This window comes from Nicotiana tomentosiformis, chromosome 8 (genome assembly GCF_000390325.3).
Source record: "Nicotiana tomentosiformis chromosome 8, ASM39032v3, whole genome shotgun sequence".
NCBI lineage: Eukaryota > Viridiplantae > Streptophyta > Magnoliopsida > Solanales > Solanaceae > Nicotiana > Nicotiana tomentosiformis.
This window is the reverse complement of record NC_090819.1, coordinates 121,169,224-121,192,859: the sequence shown is the minus strand read 5'-3', so window position 1 is coordinate 121,192,859 and position 23,636 is coordinate 121,169,224. Positions and strand designations below refer to the sequence as shown.

The following is a 23,636-nucleotide window of genomic DNA, read 5'->3' as shown; positions in this document are numbered from 1 at the left end:
CTTAATGTCTGAAGGGACACTAGTTGATTCATTGATATACATCTGCCAGTCAGGGACTTTATCTTTTTTGGTGGCCTCAATATTGCTTGATTCTTGCACTGCTTCTTCAGTATTCATGTGAGAGTTGTTTTCTTGTTACTCCTTCATAGTTGCTTCTATAGCTCCCTTGTTTTTGGAATTAGCTTAGATCTTGACATATTTAAAGGTAACCTTGGACTTCTTTTTAAGAATTTTCTTTTGTCTCCTAGCCTTGACTTTTTTGGTTGTTCTGCCCCTGCATCCTTTCCTGATTTTTAGCTTTGTTCTCATCACTTGGTTGTTCTTCATTGTTGATCTTATTGATGCTCTCATTCTTGTTGTTAAGCTCTACATTGTGTCCCTGTTTTCTCTGGGAGTGTTGTTCCGGGTTTATTCTGCTGCCTTCCCTTGTTACTGCTGCTATGTTCTCTTTTTTTTCCCCATCTTTTTTGGTTTCAAGATTCACCTCCTTGTCTTGTTTTGCTTCCCGCTCTTTCTTTTTCATTTCTCCTTTCCTTTCTAAAACTCTACAGTTCATCATGTTATGCCTAAGCTTTCTACAGTGTTTATAATACCTTGGGACACCCTCATATTCAAGTTTTTGAACAAAGCCTTTTTGAGGAGCATCATCATAAACTTGACCAACATAAACAGAATCTGGTTGTTGTTTTAGTAGGTCGATTTCAATTCTTACCTTAGCCATGCTAGGTCTGGCCTTTCCTCTCGTTGCCAAGTCCATTTCCAGTGGAGTCCCAACAGCGCTGACCACCTGTTTGACATACTGCCATCTGTGCATATGAAAATGTAGTCTTGGTAGCAGTACCCATACCGGTGCCACTGGTAGATCCTCTTTAGGCTTGAAGTCCGGAGACCACCTTTGTAACCACATTTGTTGTCCCTCAATTTCGACAACCCTCTTGTACCAGAAAAAATTGAAGTCTTCTTCATTGGTGAAATCCAAGAAAACGTTGTAGTTATCATAAACCCCAATCTTGACCGAGCCTTTAATAAAGATTAGTTCTTTGAATTTTGACCTAATTCGGTCAATTTGGGGCCTAGGTTTGAGAAATTTGCCCACTATTGTGAGCCTACACTCATCTGCCATGATGCCATAGTAATCCGACGCCTTGAAGAGTACCGCCGGCATTCCATTGTGTGTGGTGTGTGTTGCTATGACAGATTCTCTTGCATGTTGATTTGGGGCTGTTGGGAATTATTTGGAAGTGAAAACCTTGGTAGCATAGGACAATTTTCCATCACTAGATTCAGTGCTCTGTTTAATTGGAGGGTTGAGATTGGATTGGCCATCCAGACGCGCCAGCGGGACACCGTCCGGTGGATCCATGAGGAAGGAGCGTGAGGGAACTCGCTTATGAAAGAGCCGTTATAGATCCGTTTCTAGAGAGAGAATATTAGGTGAACTTGAGAAATAAAAATTCCCAACTTTACTATTGATATAAAAGGGTAAAAAGAAATATACCATGTCTCACTGGATAACTAAATTAAGGTCAGAATTGTATGTATAAAGGAAAAGTAAGCATATGCTGTCACCCCAAAAAGAGAAACTATCTGTACGCTCGATAAAACGGTATGTCACTGCAATGTCATCTGTCCAAAGTGTGTTTGCGAATTAATCAGTTATAACACCACCAAAAAAAAAATGAAAAAAATGGATGAAGAAAAGGAAAACCTCTTAGATCACTCACCGCCGTTTTCTGTATACTACTGAAGTAGCTGAGCTTTTATTCACATGTTTTTTTCTCTTTTCAGGGAATATAAGCTTTGATATGCAGAAGAATTATAATATTAGTACCTATACTTATACAATTATGTAAAGGCTGTCAAACGTCGTGCATGTTATGATAAATTCCACATGTTCCCAGTTGTAGTTTCTTCTATTGTTGGTAAATAAGGATTCCCCTAGTTTTACCTAAAGAAGCAAGCTAATTAGTAAGTCTAACAACAACAAAAAAAAAAAAAAAGAGCAAAAATTATTTTTAGCCCGCGATCGAAACTATTTATATATGATAGTTGTAAAAGTGTATAAAATTTATATATTTTTTATATATAACATACAAAAATGTATATATATACAAAAAAATATATATTTTCAGTTATTATTTTAAGAGTGGCTATAAAATATTATTTTCCAAAAAATATTGCAGTACTTGGGGAAAAAAATCAAGAAAATAATTTTTTATTCATCATTATTTACAACGAGAGGTGACAATTACTCTACTTCATGTTCTTGCTTTTTGTCATGACTTCATGAGGTAATTAAGAATAGAAAAATTACTGTCAGTTCAACTGTTTGCCAAAACTATGTAATTCTTTTCTTTTATTTTGTAGGACTTCTTAGAGTACAGTTCCATAGTTGTAGTCCCACAAATAGAGATCTTCTGGCCAAAAGTCACTGTGATTAGAATCATTGCTTTCAGCTCCAGCTAATTCCCAAGGTGAATTATAGTAACAAAATTTATCAAAATTTTGACTAAGGTCCATAAGAAGATCTGGCAAATCAAGAAAAGGGTCCTCATTTTTGCAACTTAAAGATGAAGCTGAAGATGATGATTCTCTTGACTCTATTTCTTCAGGGGAAAATTGTTCCATTAATTCACCTTGACTCTGTTCAGAAATACAATTTCTTGGACAAATGTTTAAAGCAGCAGCTTTTGCAGCAGCAGCTTGAATATCTTTAGCACATTTAGAAACTGGTTTAGGAAATTGGTGGACTAATTCAGGGAAATTGAGTAAAGCTAAGTGACCTTTAATTGCAATTGCAGCAACATCATGTGCTCTAGCAGCCATTTCAGCAGTAGCAAAAGTACCTAACCAAATTCTTGATTTTTTCTTTGGCTCACGAATTTCGGACACCCATTTTCCCCAGCTCCGTTTTCGAACTCCGTGGTATATAGGGTGTTTTAAGTCGTCAATTTTCTTGGTTTTCTTGTTCATGTCACTGCATTTATTTTTCTTGTAAGTGGTTTCTTGTTTTGATGATGCTAAGGTTGTTGGTTTTTGTGAGAGAGATGAAGAAGGAAAAAAATGGGGGGTTGTGGAAGAGATTGTTTGATTGTTAGTGTTGATGAAAATGAGAGATTTCTCTTCCATAGGTGATAGCGAAAAATATACGAGGGATTATAGAGCTACAAAGTTTTAGGTTTAGTGAGCTACTTATAGTGTTTTGGTTCTTGGGCTTATTGTCACTTTTTATCTTTTCCACTAGAGATGGAATAATCCCAAACAAAAAGAAAAAAAAGTGAAAGTAAATAGTACTATTTACTACTAAAATATTATATATATATATATATATTCCTCCAAAAGTGGTAATATTTTTTTCTCATGACCTTTAACTATGCGGGGTTCTATTACTCGCGTACAATTTATTATGGGCAAATATATACACAAACATTTTTAACTTGTCTAAACTTTTCGTTTTGACACTTAAACGTTATGACATATGGAACACTTAAACAAGGTTAAAACTGTACCACCGTCTTCCATAGATGTTCTAAATAACTTCTTCATGCTCATCTTGTATCGGAAATATGAGGCAAGCTCATTGCTAATGTCATAACCCATAACCAATTGGGAGCTTGTCGGATTTCTCATCCTCGAGCTCTCTGGTTCATAGCTTTGGTTGTATCAGTGTCCGCTTTGTTTGATCTACTTGGCGTTTGGAGCTTGCTCGTGAGTTCCTAAAAAGCTTTCTTGCCATTATCTAGCTCATTGAGAGCATAACATTTTAAAGTCTATGTTTTAAAGCTGTGAAGTTCTAATTTGAGGGATAATTAAATTTGAATCCGCCTTTGTTGGGTCTCAAATATTTTTTGGCGAAGACGATGAAGGCAGATTTGGGTCTCTTAACACACGAAGAAGAAAATGATTACAGCTCATCCAAAAATTTTCCGGTGAAACTCTATTTTCTCGTACAAGAATTTTGGCTTTGAAGAAGAAAATGACTGTGAGGATGAAGAACAAGACAACTTGGAAAAAAACAAACAGAAATCAAATTTTTGTGGCCATTACGCGTCCTTGTTAGGTGAGATATATATGAATTGCCATGTCACCCAGTTGTGTTCAATTGGTACAGGTCTAATCTAGTTTAAGTGTTTGATAGGTCATAAGCTTAGTTTAGATGTCTAAATAAAAAGTTGGGATAAGTTTAAGTGTTTGCGTATGTATTTGACCTTTATTATTCATGGGTACAATGGTATGTATTTTCATGTGACATGAGGCCTTAAACTATTGGTTGGAACACTAGAAAGAAATTACACCGATCTCCATTGTTCATTTCAAATAGAGAAGAGTAATTATTTCTATGATGAGTGAAAGTATCATAGTCATAGAAAAAACGCTGTCATATTTGACATAGGGATTACATAGTATTACCAAAGTAAACTAAGAGTGAAATTAAGTACCATAATCATAAATGACTCTCCAATGACAATTTCTTATTGTGTGACATGAGTCATAGAGATTACACAGTATTACTAAAGTAGAAACAACTTAAGTGTGGACTTGCATAGAAAATGTCCCAAATCAAGCTCTCCCACATGTAGTACTCACTACCAACTCAGTAACTAGTCAAAGTTTTTGTTCTTGCCTAGACAGTAGACACCGATGTGTTTCACAATTTGTCCACTTTGACATTTACAATTATATTTCTGGATTGATACAATACTAAAATTTAATTTGATATTTTATAAATTTATCATGTGACTATTTTCCTTTTGTTGTGGTATATTTTCTTTAAGCGTTGTAAAAATAGACACTACTAAAAATTCGGGCAAAATCGTCTAAAATAATCGACCAAAGTGGGTCGGTAATGGCCCAAAACCGTCCAAAACGCGACCATTTACGTGTGGACGGTATTTGAAGGTCGGAAGGGCTTACCGACCAACTTTGGTTGGTCAATTAAATTCAAAAAAAAAAAATTGCCTAAAAAATCGATCAAAGTTGGTCGATATTTTAATTATGTAATTAAAAAATGCACCATCTGAGAATCAAATCGGGGTCTGTACTGTGGTAGGATACTATTCTACTACTAGACTATTGATGCATTTTGTTCTAAGACTGTCTTTTATTTCATTTATACTCTTTAATTGTATTTTCGCATGAAAATAACCGACCAAAGTTGGTCGGTTTTATTAAAAAATAAAATTACCGACCAAATTCGGTCGATTTTTTAAAATGACCGGCTGAATTAACCAATCAATTTTGGTCGGTTTTTTAAATATTAATATTAATTTATTTGAAATGAAAAATCGACCAAAATTGGTCGGTTTCGTATAAACAAATTAAAAAATAAAATATTTTGAAAAACCGACCAACTTTGGTCAGTTTTTTGACCGATCAAAATTGGTCAGTCGATCGTGATCGGGTTTTGTCAAATTTTTAGTAGTGACATACAATACCTTAATCAATAAAGAAAAGAAAGTTTGAGAAAAAGAAAAGAAACGTTGGTGCTTTAATTGGGTGCTTTGGACACTTGAACATGTTTTGATATGTCTTTGGATGCCCTACTATTAATTGAAGCTTTGGTTAGAAGTTAGAACCATAGAAATATTTAATTCTCCCTTTGTGGAGGTAGCAGGCCTTAACTCGTTAGCTTGCCCCTTGGTCGTCTCTCTTACTATTTCTGTTTTCTTCTGGATTTCTTGTTCTTATGTTTATTAAAGGGACTATATCTGTTTATCCAAAAAATCGGATAATAATTGAATTTATATGCGATTTTAAGGATACATAATCCAGTTTGATACAAAGCGGAAAATCAGGTTTAATATGGAAGAATAAATAGAAAAATAAATACAAACCATGCAAATTGAAAAACTTAAACCTCGTAGGATTAACTTCCTTTTAATTTAGGAGAGATATTACCAGAATATTATTGAAGCTATAATAATATGAATAAAACTGAAAAAAATAATATCTTGCTCTCTTAAGTATGTTACAATATCCCCAATGAATTATTACATTCCCTTTATATATACGGGGAGATGAAACCTTTAAGATATTATTTTATAAGAAATTATGTAGACTGTTGGCTCCCTTTTTGACTTAATCCCGTAATTTCCGCCATAATAATTGGTCAATGGCGAGAATCATGGATGCTTGTCGTGTGAGTAGGTAAAGATTTTCTTCGAGGCCGTTAGAAGCGGGGTCGGTCGTGCCCCCGATAAGCTTGAGGGAAAATCTGATGGTCTTGTTCGAACTTCGACCCTCGATATCGAGCTCAATTACATCTGTAAGTTCGATCTCTTATGTAGGTGCCGAGCCTTGACCTATTTTTTCAAATGCCTCGATCAAGCATAGAGCTCGGTTCTACCCGTATACAGATAGTCCTCTCTTTTTTTGGAGAGTAAGCGATTAAAAACGATATGAACCCTCGGTCCTTACTTCGATAAATCATGACTATGGGTACATGACATAGGTGATAAGAATAATAGAAACGTCCCGTAAGTCCGGTCGTCGAGGCATTAAATGTATGTCAGTTGACAGTCGGTTACCTCGGGAGATGAATTGTCGCTTGAGGAACCTATAACTACCCTTTAATCCGTTTGTTAGAACTTTTACGCTCAAATCCTTCTTGCGTTCTAAGAACTTTATCTTCTTCATCTTCTGGTTTTGTCATTGCCAACCTCAAAGCTTCCCTTTATCAACAATCTCTTTTCTTCATTTTTTATAAAAATGGCAAAATCTTCAAATTCGGTTCCTCAAAAAGAAACACCTTCTTCTTCAAAACCTTCTAAACACTCTTCTAACGTTGCTACTGAGGAACCTCCTCTGAGATCATATATTCCTACTGGGTGCCCTACTGTGGTTGATTTCAAGGTTGAGAATACGCCCATGGTACCGGGTCGATGTGAACCGGTCTCGAGGTACATGTGTACGATTTCGGACAACATCCTCGATAAAGTTAAAGAGGACTGCAACTGGGTAGGCAAACTCGTAGTGGTTCCTACCCCTGAAGAATCAATCACCACCCACGTAGAAGTTTTCTTAAGTGTTTACACTTGCCCTTTCACGTTGGGTCCTCTAGACCCGGTTATCATAGCCTTTTGCAAAAGGTATGATGTGACGCTCAGGCAGATACATCCTTCATTTTGGAGGATCGTTATTCTGCTTCTATTCTTTGTGAGCAAAGTCGAGGGATGTCCATTCACCATCGACCATCTCATGCACCTGTACAACCCTCGACTTTACCGAGGAGGGCTAATTAAGCTTGCACGCCGAGCCACCAAGACCTTGTTTTCTAGTATCGACGAGGATCGAGACCAGGGCTGGCTCAATCGATTTTTTTGAGTGAGGACCTCAGAATTAATCCTGGCTGTGGATATGCCATTTCCCAAGAAATGGAACATGAAACGTAAGTTTAGCTTTGCGTTCGGTATTCCTTTTATTGCTTTTCATTTAGTTGATTTCTCATTGATGTTATGTGAGGCAGCTGTTGCCCAAATGCCAAACCCCATTCCTGAACTTAAAGAGTGGGTCGAGGGCATCGCGACACTGAGACCTTACTCTGAGCGTTTATGGCATGAGATCTCGAAGGGCCGACAGGAGGCCCGTAATCATGGTAAGAGTTTTTCCCCCTAATAATATATCTGATCTCATTTTTTCATCATCGGTCTCTGATCCATTATATTTTCATTTTGCAGGTTTACCAAAGGACGTCGAGATGAGGCCTCCATCAGCTGATGACGATGTACACACTGATCCCCCCGCTTCAAAACAGGTCAAAGAGAAGAAAAGAAAAGCTCCGAGTCTCTTGAACCCAGAAAAGAAAAACCAAGGAAGCGACTGGTGTGTAAAACGAAAGACGCAAATGCCCGAGAGCTCTCATTGGACTCACTCCATCGGTTGAGGGATGAGTCCGAAGAGGAAGAAGAAGATTCCAATTTAGTGGCCCGTATGAGAAGTGATTATGAACTGCCTCAAGTCAGGGAGGTCGTAGAAGAAGTAGCAGCCGAAGCCTCTGAACCAGGGAGGGTCGAGACCGTTTTGCTCCGAGCTCGGGAAGCTGACAAAGGGAATTTGGCCGGTACTTCCCAGTCAGAAGATACTATGCCTAAGGATGCACTTGGGGTGATCGACCTCTCTGGGTCGCCTTCGTTTACTAATTCGATGATAAGCGAGGCCCCGGCACTGAAAGGTAACCTTGGCGAGGGGACTCAAGGAGCAGTAGACTCTCTTAACCATTTCTTTGATGGCCTGGAATCCACAACCTCAGAGGACGTTACCGGGTTGGGCGACTTACCAGTACCAAAAAAGACACCATCCCCGAAAGCCGGCGGTCCTTCTTCAGGCCCACGATTAGTAAACTAGTTCCTAGCTCCGAGTTTTGACCCTACTCGGAGACGGGTAATTTATATGTCTATCCTGGAGGACCCCCGGGTTCTTTCTTCCCCGATAGGGATTGCCAGTTACTTTCGGTGCTTGGTGACCGAAGAGGATCAAACAAAAATGAATGAGGTAGAGGTGCCCTGTCTATTTAATGAGGCTCAACAGGCGTTGAATCGGGTAATTTCGAATGTCCCTTTATTATGTACTTAGCTTTAATCATGAAAGATCATAAGGCTTCATCATGAGGTTTTTCTTCAATATCGGGAGGAGTCAAAACGTTTCGAGGCCGAGACCTGGGAGCTTGCCGAAAAGAGGGATGCTTATAAGCTCCTTATTGAAAAATCCCAAGCTGATCTGGAGGTAGCTCGTAGGGAACATTCTGACCTGGTCGAGCAGGTAAGAATATTTTTTGAAGTTAGTGATGATGAGTCGGACTAAGTAGCTAATGATCCTTTCCCGCAGGTTCAGAAAAAACTTGATGTGATCAAGAAACTCTGAGGGGAGGTGGATGCGGTCAAAGCCGAGACTGAAGAATGACAGAAAAATATGGACCGTTTAGCCTCGGAGAAAGAGACTGCCCGGACACAGTTGGCTTCTGCTGAGGTTCAACTTCAGGCTGCAAAGGAGAAGAACTTGGTGCAGGCCAAAATGATCGAGGGACTCCAATCTCAGCTGAACTCTGTTGTTTCTAGTAAAGAGAATCTGGCCAAGGAGCTCGAGGCTGCCAAGTCAGAAGTTATTACAGCCCGGAATGAAGCTGATAAAAAGGTGGCCCGGTTTAAAGTTGATGTCGAGGCTATCCAGGAGCAGGCAAAAAACATGGTGAAGCATGCGAGGTGGGAATCCCGAAGGGAGACCCTCGAGGGAATCCATGCTCAGAATTTCAACATATTGACCGAAATCGAGAATGCCAAGACATGCAGAACCAATGCTCGGAGACTAGCTTTTCCCGAGGAGGATTCCGAGGCATCTAAAGAGTTGGGTGAGTTTGGTGGTGAGGGAGACTCCGAATGCGATGACGCAACCCCTGGTGAAGATTATGCCGTTCAAATTTTGTACTGTTTCTTTTGTTGAGGCAATTTTGACTTTGTATATGACGTATAACGGGGCTATTCTGCCTTTGTAAAAAAACTTTGATATATATATATATATATATATATATATATATATATATATAAGGCCTCTTTCGTAGCTTTCAAATTTCTTCTTTGCTTTATTTGCATTCGCAAAGGTCGAGATTCCTTAACATGAAATAATTAGGTTGTGTTCGAAGGTTTGAAGACACGTTGCCTTTATCGACTTTTTAGGGTTAAGACATTGTAAGGGCTTGGTGTTACAGATAATTTTCCCTCGAAATACCTTAGTTTTATAGCCTTGCCGAGGGAAGTTTTTAGAACCAGTCATAAGAGTTTTTCAAAGGCCTTTATTTTGTTACGAGCCTCGGATATCTTCGAGTTGTGTTAATATGGTCGTGGCCTTTTCAGTTCGGGCGCTGCCAAATAAGGTTTTATTCCCTTGAGTATTTTATTAACTCGGAATGGCCTTAGCCTGTAAATTTGGGCAATGCCAAATAAGCTTTATGCCCTTGAGTTTTATTAACTCGGAATGACCTTAGCCTTTAAACTCTGGCAGTGCTAAATAAGCTTTATGCCCTCGGGTGTTATTAACTCGGAATGACCTTAGCCTTTAAATTCGGGAAATGTCAAATAAGCTTTATGCCCTCGAGTGTTATTAACACGGAATGGCCTTAGCCTTTAAATTCGGGCAGTGCCAAATAAGCTTTATGCCCTCGAGTGTTATTAACTCAGAACGACCTTAGCCGTTAAGTTCGGGCAATGCCAAATGAGCTTCATGCCCTCGAGTTTTATTGGCTCAGAATGGCCTTAGCCTTTAAATTTGGAAAATGCCAAATAAGCTTTATGCCCTCGAGTGTTATTAACTCGGAACGACTTAGTCGTTAAGTTCGGGCAATGTCAAATAAGCTTCATGCCCTCGAGTTTTATTGACTCGGAACGACCTAAGCCTTTTAAGTTAGGAAATGCCCACAATCCCCTTGTGCAGAGAATGTTTGAACTCGGATTAAGGTAGCCCTTGGGCTCAATATCTTTAGAGGATCAGGTGTACAAAATTCCTTGAAAAATGCAAGTGACGTTTTTGAAGACGAGATGCTTATATGCAAAGAAGAGTCTCCATTTTATTCCTATGCATAATAGTTGTACATGTATACACGTTTTGTTCCATGGCTCAGGTGATTTGAGCGAGCACGGTTCATTTGACCGTTTGGCCCTTACAATAAATCCCGTTAATCAAGGCCCTTCAATCACGAAGTCGATATGCCTTGTAAAATCTGATACCCGAGGATATTGCCCCCCAGTATTTGAGGTTGACCGATGAGAATCCTCGAATGTTGTCGTGATCGTTGTCATCGGTTCGTAGCCTACCTTTGATTCTAAGTTAGCACGATTACTTGTTGCCTCGTTAAAAACCTTGCCGGAAAACCCATTTGGGACAAAACCGGTTCAAGGGAAAAAGAGTGCAACACGTGCTTTCAGACCTAGGATCTCGTATCATCCTTTGTAAGTTGCCTGTAAGTATCAATTTGAAATGTAAAAAAGAAAAATAGAAGAAAGAATTGGGGTCGTACCTTAGCAATAATATCATTTTAAGTGAGATATATTCTACTTGTTTGGTAATTGCTCGTCGTTCATTTTTCCGAGCTTGTAAGATCCTTTTCCGGTGATCCCGTTAATTTAGTACAGTCCTTCCCAGTTCGTCCCCAATTTTTCTTCGTTCGGGTTTCGGGTGTTTAGTGTAACTTTTCTGAATACTAGGTCCCCGATATTGAAATATCAAAGGTTGGCCCTTTGATTATAATATCTCTCGATCCGCTGTTTTTGGGCGGCCAAACGGACAAGGGCGGCTTCGCGCCTTTCATCTATAGTTCCAGGCTAGTACTCATAGCCTCGTCATTCGATTCCCTTGTTGTATGTCGGAATCTGATGCTTGGTTCTCCAACCTCGACCGGTATTAAATCTTCGGTGCTATAAACCAAAGAAAATGGTGTGGATCTGGTACAAGACTTTGAGGTTGTATGGTACGCCCATAAGACCTCAGGTGGCACTTATTTCTATTTTCCCTTGGCGTCGATCAATCTCTTTCTGAGGTTTTGGATTATGGTTTTGTTGGTAGATTATACTTGTTCGTTCCCACTGGGGTGGTAAGGAGCGGATAAGATCCTTTTGATCTTATGGTCTTCAAAAAACTTGCCTATTTTGCTGCCAATAAATTGTTTCCCGTTGTCGCACACAATCTCAGCCGGTATACCGAATCGGCATATGATGTAGTCCTAGATAAAATCAATGACTTATTTTCCCTAATGTTCTCATATGCTTGTGCTTCCACCCATTTAGAGAAATAGTCAATTATAAACAAAATAAACTGATCCCTACCAGGTGCCCGAGGGAGAGGGCCGACGATGTCCATCCCCCATTTCATGAAAGGCCACGGTGACAAAACCGAATGCAATGGCTCCCCAGGTCGATGGATCATCAGAGCGTGCCATTGTCATTTATCACATCTTCAAATGAACTTCTTTGCATTTTCTTCCATGTCGATCCAATAATAACCGGCTCTAATTATTTTTCGAACCAGTGATTTAGCGCCTGAATGATTTCCATAAGTGCCCTCGTGGATTTCCCTCAGAACGTACTCAGTATCCCCGAGCCCTAGACATTTTGTAAGTGGACCATCGAATGTTCTTCTGAACAAGGTTCTGTCTTCTGTCATGCTAAATCGGGCCACTTTTGTATGCATGGCCCTCGATTCTTTTGTGTCCGATGGCAAATTTTCGGTCCTGAGATACTCTACGTACTTGTTCCTCCAGTCCCAAGTTAGGCTCATCGAGTTGATCTCGGCGTGGCCTTCTTCCACCACCGATATCATAAGCTGCACGATTTCTCCTGAATTAAACTCGTTATCTTCGATCGAGGATCCTAAGTTAGCGAGGGCATCATCCTCGCCGTTTTGATCCCGAGGTATATGCTGCAAAGTCCATTATTTGAACTGATGTAATGTCACCTATAACTTGTCTTAGTATCTCTGCATTCGCCCTTCTCTGACCTTAAATGTTCAGTTAACTTGGTTTACCACAAGGAGGGAGTCGCACTTGGCTTCGATCATTTCTTCTCCCAAGCTTTTGGCTAATTCAAGGCCTGCAATCATGGCCTCATATTCGGCCTCGTTGTTAGTCAATTTCACAGTCTTAATAGATTGTCTAATTATATTACATGTTGATGGCTTTAGTACGATATCAAGTCCGGACCCTTTGGTGTTCGAGGCCCTATCTGTAAAGAGGGTCCAAATTCTCGAAGATGTCCCTGAGTTAACCAATAACTCTCTTTTGACCTCAGGTATCATGGCCGGTGTAAAGTCGGCCACGGAGTCTTCCAATATTTGGGATTTAATGGAAGTCCGTGGTCGATATTCAATATCGTACCCACTTACTTCCACAGCCCATTTGGCCAATTGGTCCGAGAGTTCGGGTTTATGCATAACGTTTCTTAGCGGGTAAGTAGTTACGACACATATTGGGTGGCATTGGAAGTATGGTTTTAGCCTCCTCGAGGTACTTAGCAAAGTGAGCGCCAATTTTTTCAGGTGATGGTATCTAGTTTCGGCCTCACCCAAGGTACGACTAACATAATAAATCGAAAATTGCGTACCTTATTCTTCCCGGACTAAGACTCCACTTACCGCTATCTCCGATACTGCCAAATACAAGTGTAGTTGTTCGTCTATCTTTGGTGTGAAGCAGCGGTTGGCTCGATAAGTATCTTTTGAGCTCCTCCAGAGCTCATTGACATTCCGGGGTCCATGAGAAGTTATTGTTCTTTTTCAGTAGTGCAAAAAATTGATGACTCTTATCGGAGGACCTCGAGATGAATCGCCCCAGGGCGGCAATATGCCCGGTTAGCCTTTGTACGGCTTCACGTTGTCCATTACCGTGATATCTTCAATAGCTTTGATATTGTCGGGGTTGATCTCGATTCCTCGATTGGATACCATGAATCTGAGAAATTTACCTGATCCCACTCCGAACACGTATTTTTTCGGATTCTGCTTCATTTTGTACTTTTTCAATATACTGAAGGTTTTCTGCAAATACTTTAAATGGTCCTCTGCTCACAGGGATTTAACCAACATATCGTCAATGTAAACTTCCATCGATTTTCCTATTTGTTCTTCGAACATCCGATTTACTAGGCGTTGGTATGTGGCACCAACATTTTTTAATCCAAATGGTATTGCATTATAACAATATGTGCCGCTTTTAGTGATGAAGGAGGTTTTTTCCAGATCACCCGGGTTCATCCGTATTTGGTTGTACCCGGAATAGGCATCGAGAAAACTGAGGATCTCGTGGTCGGCCATGGTATCAATCATACGATCGATTTTGGGCAAAGGAAAAGAGTCTCTAGGGCATGCTTTATTCAAATCTTTGTAATCTACACACATTCATAGTTTATTCCTTTTTTTAGGGACTAACACTACGTTTGCTAACCAATCCGGGTATTTAATCTCTCGGATGGAATCTATTTTTAGGAGTTTAGATACCTCGGCCTTGATGAAAACATGTTTGACCTCGGACTGGGGCCTCCTCTTCTGCTTGACCGGATTAATTTTTGGGTCCATGCTTAGTTTATGAATTGTTACTTCTGGTGGGATCCCTGTCATATCAAGGTGGGACCAAGCAAAACAATCTATGTTAATTATAAGAAATTGAATAAATATTTTTCCTAGCTCGGGAGTTAGTCCCGTGCCCAGGGGTACCTTTCATTCGGGCAAATGCTCGATTAATACAACTTGTTCCAGCTCTTCGACCGTCGATTTGGTCACGTCGGAGTCATCGGGGATTATAAAAGATCGGGGAACCCCGTAATTATCTTCGTAGGTATTTTGCTTATCTTATTGGATCGTTACCGTAATCGGTAATTGCTATTTGTCCTCGACGTCAGAATTCGGTTCCTTCGGTGTTGTGAGCGTTGATATCGGAACCACTTCTTCGATGGCAAACATCTCTTTTGCGGCCGGTTGTTCCCCGTAAATTGTCTTGATCTCCCCTGGGACTGGAAATTTTAACACTTGGTGAAGAGTTAAGGGTACTGCCTTTATGTGGTGGATCCATGTCCTTCCGAGTAGGGCATTGTACCTCATGTCCCCCTCAATTACATAAAACTTGGACTCTCGTATGATTCTAGCAGTGTTGACCGGTAATGTTATCTCTCATTTTTTGGTTTCACATGCCATGTTGAACCCGTCTAGGACTCAGATTGCTGGCACGGTCCTGCCTTGTAGACCGAGCTATTCTACGACCTTCGATCGAATAATGTTGGTCGAGCTGCGTGGATCAATTAACACACGTTTGATTCTAGTTTTATTTACGAGTACAGATATTACCAGTGCATCATTTATGAGGTTGTATGATCCCTTTTGCATCCTCATCGCTAAAGGATAAGGCTCCTTTAGGTATGTAGTCTCAAGTCCGTTTCTCCCTGGTGACGGAGATTCTGGTGCGTATCAACATTGGCCCTTATGGGATGTCGACTCCACTGATGATCATATTTATGACGTGTTGAGGTTTAGTATCTTCTTGTCCTGTCTGTTTGTTAGAATCCCTATTTCTAAAGTGGTTCTTGGCTCGGTCGCTCAAGAATTCTCGAAGGTGCCCATTGTTGAATAAACAGGCTATTTCATCTCTCAGCCGTCGACAATCTTCCGTTCTATGACCGTGGGTTCCATGGTATTTTCACATTTGGTAAGGGTCTCTTTGACCTGGATCAGATTGTAAAGGTCGAGGCCTTTTGGTATCACTGATGCATCCGATAGCAGATACAATGGCAGCAATATCAATATTAAAGTTGTATTCTGATAGCCTCGGTGCTTCTTTAGGCCCTATGGACCCGTCGAAGCTACTTTTGGTCATGAGTCCCCGTTTCTTTCGACCTTGATCACTTCTACTGTCGTTTCTTACAGGGTTCCGCCCTGACCCATTGTTCCTTCGATCTCCATTATAGGGCCAATATCGATCCCCGTTTGATCCTGGTTCACGATCGATGTCCCTCTTTGCTCTATCGAGAGTTCTGACGGGATATATAGACTTCGAAGGTGCCCCGAGTTGATCATCTTCGACTCTAATTTTTGATTGACACCGATTGTGTATATCGGTCTAAGTAATGACATGGTATTCTATCAGGCTTTGCTTTACTGTGAAGCCACCGATCTTCAAATATTGAGTCCCTAAGTGAAATCTTGAACATCCCAATCATCAGCGACCAGCGGCAGATCTATTCTTTCCATTTGAAAACGGGACACAAACTTCCTGAGCATCTTGTTCTCCTTCGGTTTGACTTTGAAAAGGTCTGATTTCCTGGTTTCGACCTTGATTGCACCGGCATGTGCTTTTACGAAAGAGTCTGCAAGCATAGCAAATGAGTCAATAGAATTAGGAGGTAAGTTGTGGTACCATATCATGGTTCCCTTCGATAGGGTCTCCCCAAATATTTTCAGCAAAACAAGCTCGATTTCGTCGTCTTCCAAGTTGTTCCCTTTGATGTTACATGTATAAGAGGTTACCTGCTCGTTTGGATTGGTCGTTCCGTTGTACTTAGGTATTTCAGGCATACAAAATTTCTTGGGGATCGGTTTTGAGGCCGCGCTTGGAGGAAAAGGTTTTTGCATGAACTTCTTGGAATCTAGTCCCTTCAATATTGGGGGTACTCCTCGGATTTGATCTATCCTGTAATTATAGGTTTCAACCTTTTTATTGTTCGCTTCAATCTTCTTTTCCCCTGACTCTATCTGGTTTGTCAGCTCTTCGAGCATTTTTATAATTTCGGGGTTAGTCCCCGATTCTTGTTCATTCGACCTTACCACGACCGGTTCCGTTATGCGGGTGACTTCTTGGGACGGATCGGGTTCAACCCTGCTCGATGCCTGGGTTTGGCTCTGCAACTGCGCTATCGCTACCTGTTGAGCTTGCAGCATTTCGAAGATCATGCGTAGGCTAATCCCGTCTTCTTCAATGATTTGTGTGTTTCGAGCTGCAGATCGGGCTCCACCACTGACGCTATTTTCAGGGTCGGTACGCAAGTCCTCATCGATGGCCACATGTGAATTTACATCAATTAGATCCGCAGTCTAAATTCGAACGACATCAGCGGGTGGCCCTGCATTAGCGGGCGCCATGTTGTTATTCTCAACTTGATGGCCGACTTCGTTGTCGATATGTAGAGGTGCTATTTGAAAGTTTGTCATTTTTGGCCTGAAATCAAAGAAACTTCAAAGAGCAAGTGTAAAACAGTGTGTGTTATGAAGATTCGTATCAAATAACCACTATTATCCTTAGCCCCACGGTGGGTGCCAAACTGTTTACCCAAAAAATCGGATATCAATTGAATTTATACGCGATTTTAAGGATACATGATCGAGTTAGATACAAAGCGGAAAATCAGGTTTAATATGGAAGAATACATAGAAAAATAAATACAAACCATGGAGATTGAAAATCTTATGTCTCGTAGGATTAACTTCCTTCGAATTTAGGAGAGATATTGCCGGAATATTATTGAAGCCAGAATAATATTAACAAAACCAGAAAAAATAATATCTTGTTCTCTTAAGTATGTTACAATGTCCCCAATGAATTATTCTATTCCCTTTATATATTCTGGGAGATGAAACCTTTAAGACATTATTGTATAAGAAATTATATAGACTGTTGACCCCCTTTTTGACTTAATCCCCTAATTTTCGCAATAATGATTGGTCAATGGCGAGAATCACGGATGCTTGTCGTATGAGTGGGTAAAGCTTTTCTTCGAGGCCGTTAGAAGCAGGGTCGATCGTGCCCCCGATAAGCTCGAGGGAAAATTTAATGGTCTTGTTCGAGCTTCGACCCTCGATATCGAGCTCGGTTACATCTTTAACTTCGATCTCTTATGTAGGTGCCGAGCCTTGACCTATTGTTCCATATGCTTCGATCAAGCATAGAGCTCGATTCTACCCGTATACAATATCATTTACCGAAAAATTGTAATATTTTTATTTGTATATAATAAGTTGTTGAACTTCCTTGATATAAGATAGTAGTATTTTATTTAATCTCCTTAATGAAATTCCTCCACCTTCTGCCCCCCTTTCCCAAAGCCCCTAGAGTTGAATTATTTTAAATAAATATAAATAAATAAAACGAGCTTTTAAAAAAATCGAGCTGAACTAGATAATCCTGAGCATAATCTACTGCAGCAATTCGGAAACCAAACGCCACAGTTAGCCTTGGTCTGATACTCTGATGGTTACCAAGTCTAATGTAGAAGTGATAATAAGTTAATTTATAAGGTCATAATTAGGGTCAATTTCCATTAAAGTATTGGCTCGTGTTTTAACTTTATATTGGTATTTTTCTCTATTAATTAGTTTATGTTGTGAGTAGGGGTGTACATGGATCAGGTTGGTTCGATTTTTATCAAAACAAAACCAAACCAACTATATCGGTTTGGATTGGTTCGGTTTTGTCGGGTTTTTCGGGTTTTATTTTTACTTAAATATTATTTCAATCTTACTTTGTCAAATTTCTGATAAATAAATATATGTTTAGTAAAAATATAAAAAATTAACAAATATATTATCTATTAAAATATTCTTATGGGAGAATTTTCTTAGTAACACATAATAGTTATTTTTTTAGTCGTCTGACAATAATTTTTCGTTGATGTACACTTTAAAGGTGAATCGAATTTAGTAATCAAACATAAAAATCAATATGATAACTAAATAATAACAATCACTTCACATTCGAAAAAGATATAAGAATTTAATAGATCTTAACATATGATATGAATATGGAAGAACAAAGAGATTGCCGCATTTCATTAAGACTTGATGAAAAAGTGATCATACAACCTATTATTTAAGATTAATAAATATAGAGCACTTCATATACTATTAAAAATTATATCCCGCAAGATAATCACAACTATTTCTAGACATTTTTAAAATAAATTTTATATAAAATCTTAAAAGTATATATAAAATTTATATATTTATATGTCGGTTTGGTTCGAATTTTTCTACTAAATACCAAATCAAATTAAACCTAGTCGGATTTTTTAATCGATTTGGTTTGACTTTTCAATTTGATGCGATTTTTCGGTTTGTTTTGTACACCCTAATTGTGGGGGTGTCAATTTGCACCAGTTTGTTTTAAACAGCTCATTTGGTGTTAAAAATCCCACTTAAAATGCCTATTGATATAGGTGAATTCATTGATTAAATGGTCACTAAATATCCCGATTTTGCAATTAAGAACTGTCTCGTACATTTAAATTTCACATCATAAGCAAACATCCCTTTCTCTCTCTCTCTTTTTTTTTTTTTTTTTTGTGGGGCAAGGGTGACAAAGGAATATATGTTTCTATTATAAAATCAAGACAGAAAAGGACTAGAAGAATATTCGCAACTCGCAATCATAAAGACTCCAATAGAATTATTTTGGGGCAAGCAAATCAGGAGTAATGCCAATGTTGATGTTTGAAGAAAAATACAAATAGTGAAATCAAAAGAAATAAATAACATACTGAAAATATTTAAAATGTGCTTGACATATTCTAGAATTACTAGATGCATAATTTCAGTGGAATATACTGATGTCCTACTTTCTACAGATCTCAAGATTTGAGGTTGGTTACTTATTATTATTATAGTGGTAATAAAAGTGTAATTACCGTCTTTGGACTTTTGGTTGAAATCACTAAACTAAAGGCAGCTGTTTCCTTAAATTTGTAAAGATAGGCTTAAAAGTTAAAATCCTCAATAATCTTATTTTAATTGAATTACTGTACCTCAATTCCTTAAAATCCGCTTTAATTGAATTAATATACCTCAATTCCGTAAAATCCGCTAAACTCCCACGCACTCTTCCACGTGTCTTCATCTCTGTAAACCCTCAACTATCATCTTCCAATTCAGTGAAGGAAGAACTCTGATTATCGCTGCCGCTTGTAAGCTTCCGTGAAGGTAAGAATTTCTCCTATACCTAAAGCATCTGTGCAAAGAGGTCTTTTGTGAGTGTTTAATTTATTGTGAGTGTTCATTTGTACCTTTCTCGCACCAGGAACTCTTGTCATTGTTTAATTTTGTGTTAACTATGGAATTAAGAGAGAGCAATTCCATCTTGATATAGAAATTGAACTTTAATTCAGTAATGTTATTTAAAATGTTTATACTTGTATGTTTTGTTTGGTTTTTGCTGATTATTAAATTGTTATTCTTATATTTTTATTGAACAACTATTTCCGGGTTTGAGAGGAAAATAATGAAGATTTATTGTTACTATTGTAAATCAAGTAAAATTATTTTAGACGAGGGCAACATGCTAAGTGAAGAAGAACGAAATTAATATAATCTTATACTTTTGTATATGATCGGAAAGAAAAAAAGTTTATGTGCCACCCTTTGCTAGGTTTACTAGCAAACAAAACCGAGGTGAGATAGTAAATTTCACTTACAAACATATATTAGAAAACAAATCCAACCTCTACTGGTTGTCTTTAAAAAAATCTAAGTGTTTTTTCTCTTAATTAAATGGGGATTCTGAATCCTTCTCAATTTGTTTAAATTTGTGAACTAATAATACAAGAAGGTTTGGATCTCATTTACTTTGAGTATTAACTTTATTGTGATTGCTGATATTTTCTGCAGCTTGATGTCATTTATAAGTGAAGATTGTGAAGTTTCTCAGTCAAATTAAAAATTTACTAATATATATTCTTTTGAAATCTCTCTCTTTCCCACTCTGACTATATGTTCTGATCTTGAGATCCCACATTCTCTCTATAAAAAAGAAAAGTTTGTCATTAGGTCCCCACCGGGTTGAAATCACAACCTAACTCCCATTTTCCTCTATAAAATTTACACACACTATAATAGAACCAGTGATCTAAACACTATGGCCAAACAGATTTTGTAGCATTAGCAGTACATATTACATGATAGCAATATGGTACATCCCATACAGAAATTGTTAGTTCTCATTGTTCACATGGCTATTTTCAAACAAGTAGCAGAATACTAGCTAGGCCAAACTCAAATCTATGATATCATTCTCTGCATTTTGTATTCCAAAACATTTTCCTAGTACTAGGCTACTAGCTGAATTCGCAATTCGCGCTCATAACATATCTTTTGAACAAAATAGACACCAGATTGTGATAATCATCTCAAAATCTCCATAAAAAATGTAGCATGCAGACTATAAACCCTTCCCCCACTAAAAGACAGAAAAATATCATTTCTTATCAAAGAAGATCTATTAAAAAAGGGAAAAAGTAGGTGAATTGTTTTGCTAAAAGGTCATGCTTGTTCTAGCAAAATATTTGGATGGTCAAATTTTTATATTTTATATGTTTTGTTTGGCTAGTGTATTATTATTATTATTATTATTGAAAACAATCTTTTCCTTTTGTTTTGGTCTCTTTGGCTCAATAATTCCACAAAAGGGCAAAAATCGAAATTAAAAAGTGACTCAAAACTATGTAAAATATGCATCCTAAATCCGACAGACTTTATTTAAGGAGTGGGGTCACTCTCACTACAATATTGAATAAACACAATTAGGTTGGATATTAATTAAACGCCTTTCTAGTGAATATATCTTATGACCCTGCATTTTAATCATGCTTGAAAAATAAAGCAAATGTTTTCTTAATGTAGACAGAACTATTCGAATTCGTACTTCAGAGATCCTTACTTAAGTTCAGATCATAATAATGACCATATGCTCCATGGTCAAGGAAAAACTATATTATATTCTTCTTCTTACTTTCTCTTCCATTTTGATAAGGTAATAATGATCACAGTGATTTTAATTCTTTGAATTTGCATCAAACCTTTTTGCAGTAAATATCCTGAAAAAAACGACAAATCTTTCCACATTATACACGAGTTTGGAGAATGTCATTAATTGTATATAGTGAAATACAATACCAAAAAACTAAAATTAGTACGTACTTCGTCACTAATTTGTCGTTAAATCGTTTGTATCTAATATAATTTTTTGTTAATATGTTACTAATCTATCGCTAAATAGGATTAATGACAGATTTTTCTGTTTACCTGTAAAATTTCTCCAATCGCTAATTCCTGTTTTTTTTAGTGGTGATAACACTTCAATATACAGTAGATATCAAAATCACTGAGGCAGCTTTTTGTTCCACCATTATGACATGTTGACCTAATTCTTCATATAAATATTTGTCCAAAATCCTAATCATGTGTGTTGTGTTTGTGCCTTTGGCTTTACATTGCATTACTCAACTTTTATTTTTTAATACTTTATTCTCTTCCTTTTTTGTTTTTTGGTGGTGGAATCTGCAGCTTGAAACAGGAGCAAAACACGAAGATGAATTTTACTATGATGGTGTTGTCTTATTATTGGTCTTATTATTAGATCAATCACCAATCGAACTTTGGAACTAGTCAGCTTGTACCATGTATTTATGTAAACCATTCATTTCTTACCTTAGCTTCATGAAACAAACTTGCACTAATAGTCGTAAAAATTAGAGACAAGTATCTCTTAAAAGATTTGGGGAAAAGTTTTTTTTTTGTCCCAATTAAAATGTTTAAAACTCTAGTCGATGTCCTATACATTCTACATTAATATAGTACAATCTTTTGTTTTTCTTTCTTTATTTTCAAACATGCATCTAAATCAATCTAGTTCACGTGCCAATATGGCCTGAATTTCATTGATAATAAGAAGATGCCATTTTCTAAAATCTTAAAACGATAACTTTGTAAAAAGTACTACTCCAAATTCTAACCCTCCAATTGGATACCTAGTAGTGAACAAATTCCAAGTGCTTTTCCAAAGTACCTATTAGCTCTCTCCAGAGGCTTCTTGGCATACTAAAATAATTCAATTTTCCACAGTTATAAGACAGGAGAATTAGGAATACTATTCTTTCTCCCGGAACTATAAAATGTGATCAGTTTTATATTAAAACTCATAAGAAACAAGCTAAAATTGTAGGTCATAAAATAGCATGATATACTGCGCGCGCGCATGTGAAAGTAAATCATACAGAATCTCATAGGATGCTCGTTACAAGGGCAAGGAGCCAATACTAGGGACTCATTTTGAGGCAAAAAATATATGAGCAGGTAAGAATTTTTACAGAGGATCTAGGCAAAGTCAAGCATGAACTAGACAAAACTTATAAATGGAACAAGTCCTCCGATGCACTGTCATGGCTACAGGAACATCACAGTAGCAATAGAAGAGGAATTGACTTTGGAAATCTGCCACCTAAATGGGATCCCAAAAGCAAGTATCTCACACTTCCTGAGAATAAAATTTGCACACACTGTGATAAGACTGGTCACTATAAAAGTGAATGCACTACAAAAGAAAAGGCTAGTCAAAAGAATAAAAAGTTTGTTCAAGGGAAAAATAGGCTGCCAGGTTGGGCTAAAAAGAATTTGATTCATCCTTTTGCCTATAGAAAGGGCCCCAAACTAGTTTGGGTTCCTAAGACTAACCCCTGATTTCCTTTTGCAGGTCCAAGTGAAGAGGAGCAGCCAAATATGGTACATGGATAGTGGCTGCTCAAAGCACATGACAGGAAGCAAGAACCAGTTCCTTTCACTTGAGGACCTCAAAGGAGGTAATGTCTCCTTTGGAAATGGGAAGAAAGGTGAGATCATTGGGGTTGGTAAGGTAGGTAAGACTGACTTTCACTCGATTGAGAATGTCTGTTTGATAGACGGCCTAAAATACAGTCTAATTAGTATATCACAACTGTGTGATAGAGGTAACTTGGTAGCATTTATCTCTACTAAATACTTTGTGATTAATCTTGCTACTGACAAAATTATTTTGCAGGAAAAAAGAGTGAACAATATATATATATTGTAGATCTGTCCACACTGTCAGAAAATGAACTCACTTGCTTAAGTGTGTTGGACAGTGATCCCTTCCTTTGGCACACGAGACTTGGACATGCAAGTCTAAGTCAACTCAACAAATTAGTCTCCAAGGACTTGGTGATCGGACTGCCTAACATCAAGTTCAAGGAAGACAAAGTTTGTGAGGCTTGTGCAAGGGGAAAGCAGGTAAGATCCCCCTTTAAATGCAAGAAAGTGGTAAGTACCACCAGAACGATGGAACTGGTCCATATGGATCTTTGTGGTCCAATGAGAACATTAAGCAAAGGTGG

At 38.1% G+C, this 23,636-nt stretch overlaps 2 protein-coding genes across 2 annotated transcripts; both read right to left on the bottom strand.

The window, feature by feature from the left end:
• Nucleotides 1-244: 244 nt before the first annotated feature.
• LOC104104285 (uncharacterized) lies at nt 245-1,165 on the bottom strand. Its single transcript, XM_009612330.1, has one exon. It carries the CDS (start codon nt 1,163-1,165, stop codon nt 245-247), a length of 921 nt encoding a protein of 306 aa, XP_009610625.1.
• Nucleotides 1,166-2,199: 1,034 nt separating this feature from the next.
• Nucleotides 2,200-3,166, bottom strand: LOC104104284 (ethylene-responsive transcription factor ERF038-like). Its single transcript, XM_009612329.2, has one exon. The coding sequence runs from the start codon at nt 3,127-3,129 to the stop codon at nt 2,374-2,376; it is 756 nt and encodes a 251-aa protein (XP_009610624.1). The 5' UTR covers nt 3,130-3,166; the 3' UTR covers nt 2,200-2,373.
• Between the last annotated feature and the right edge of the window lie 20,470 nt (nt 3,167-23,636).

Excerpts from the sequence above, each read along its gene's own strand:
- LOC104104285 (XM_009612330.1), bottom strand. The coding sequence starts at position 1,165 with ATGCCGGCGGTACTCTTCAAGGCGTCGGATTACTATGGCATCATGGCA.
- LOC104104284 (XM_009612329.2), bottom strand. The coding sequence starts at position 3,129 with ATGGAAGAGAAATCTCTCATTTTCATCAACACTAACAATCAAACAATC.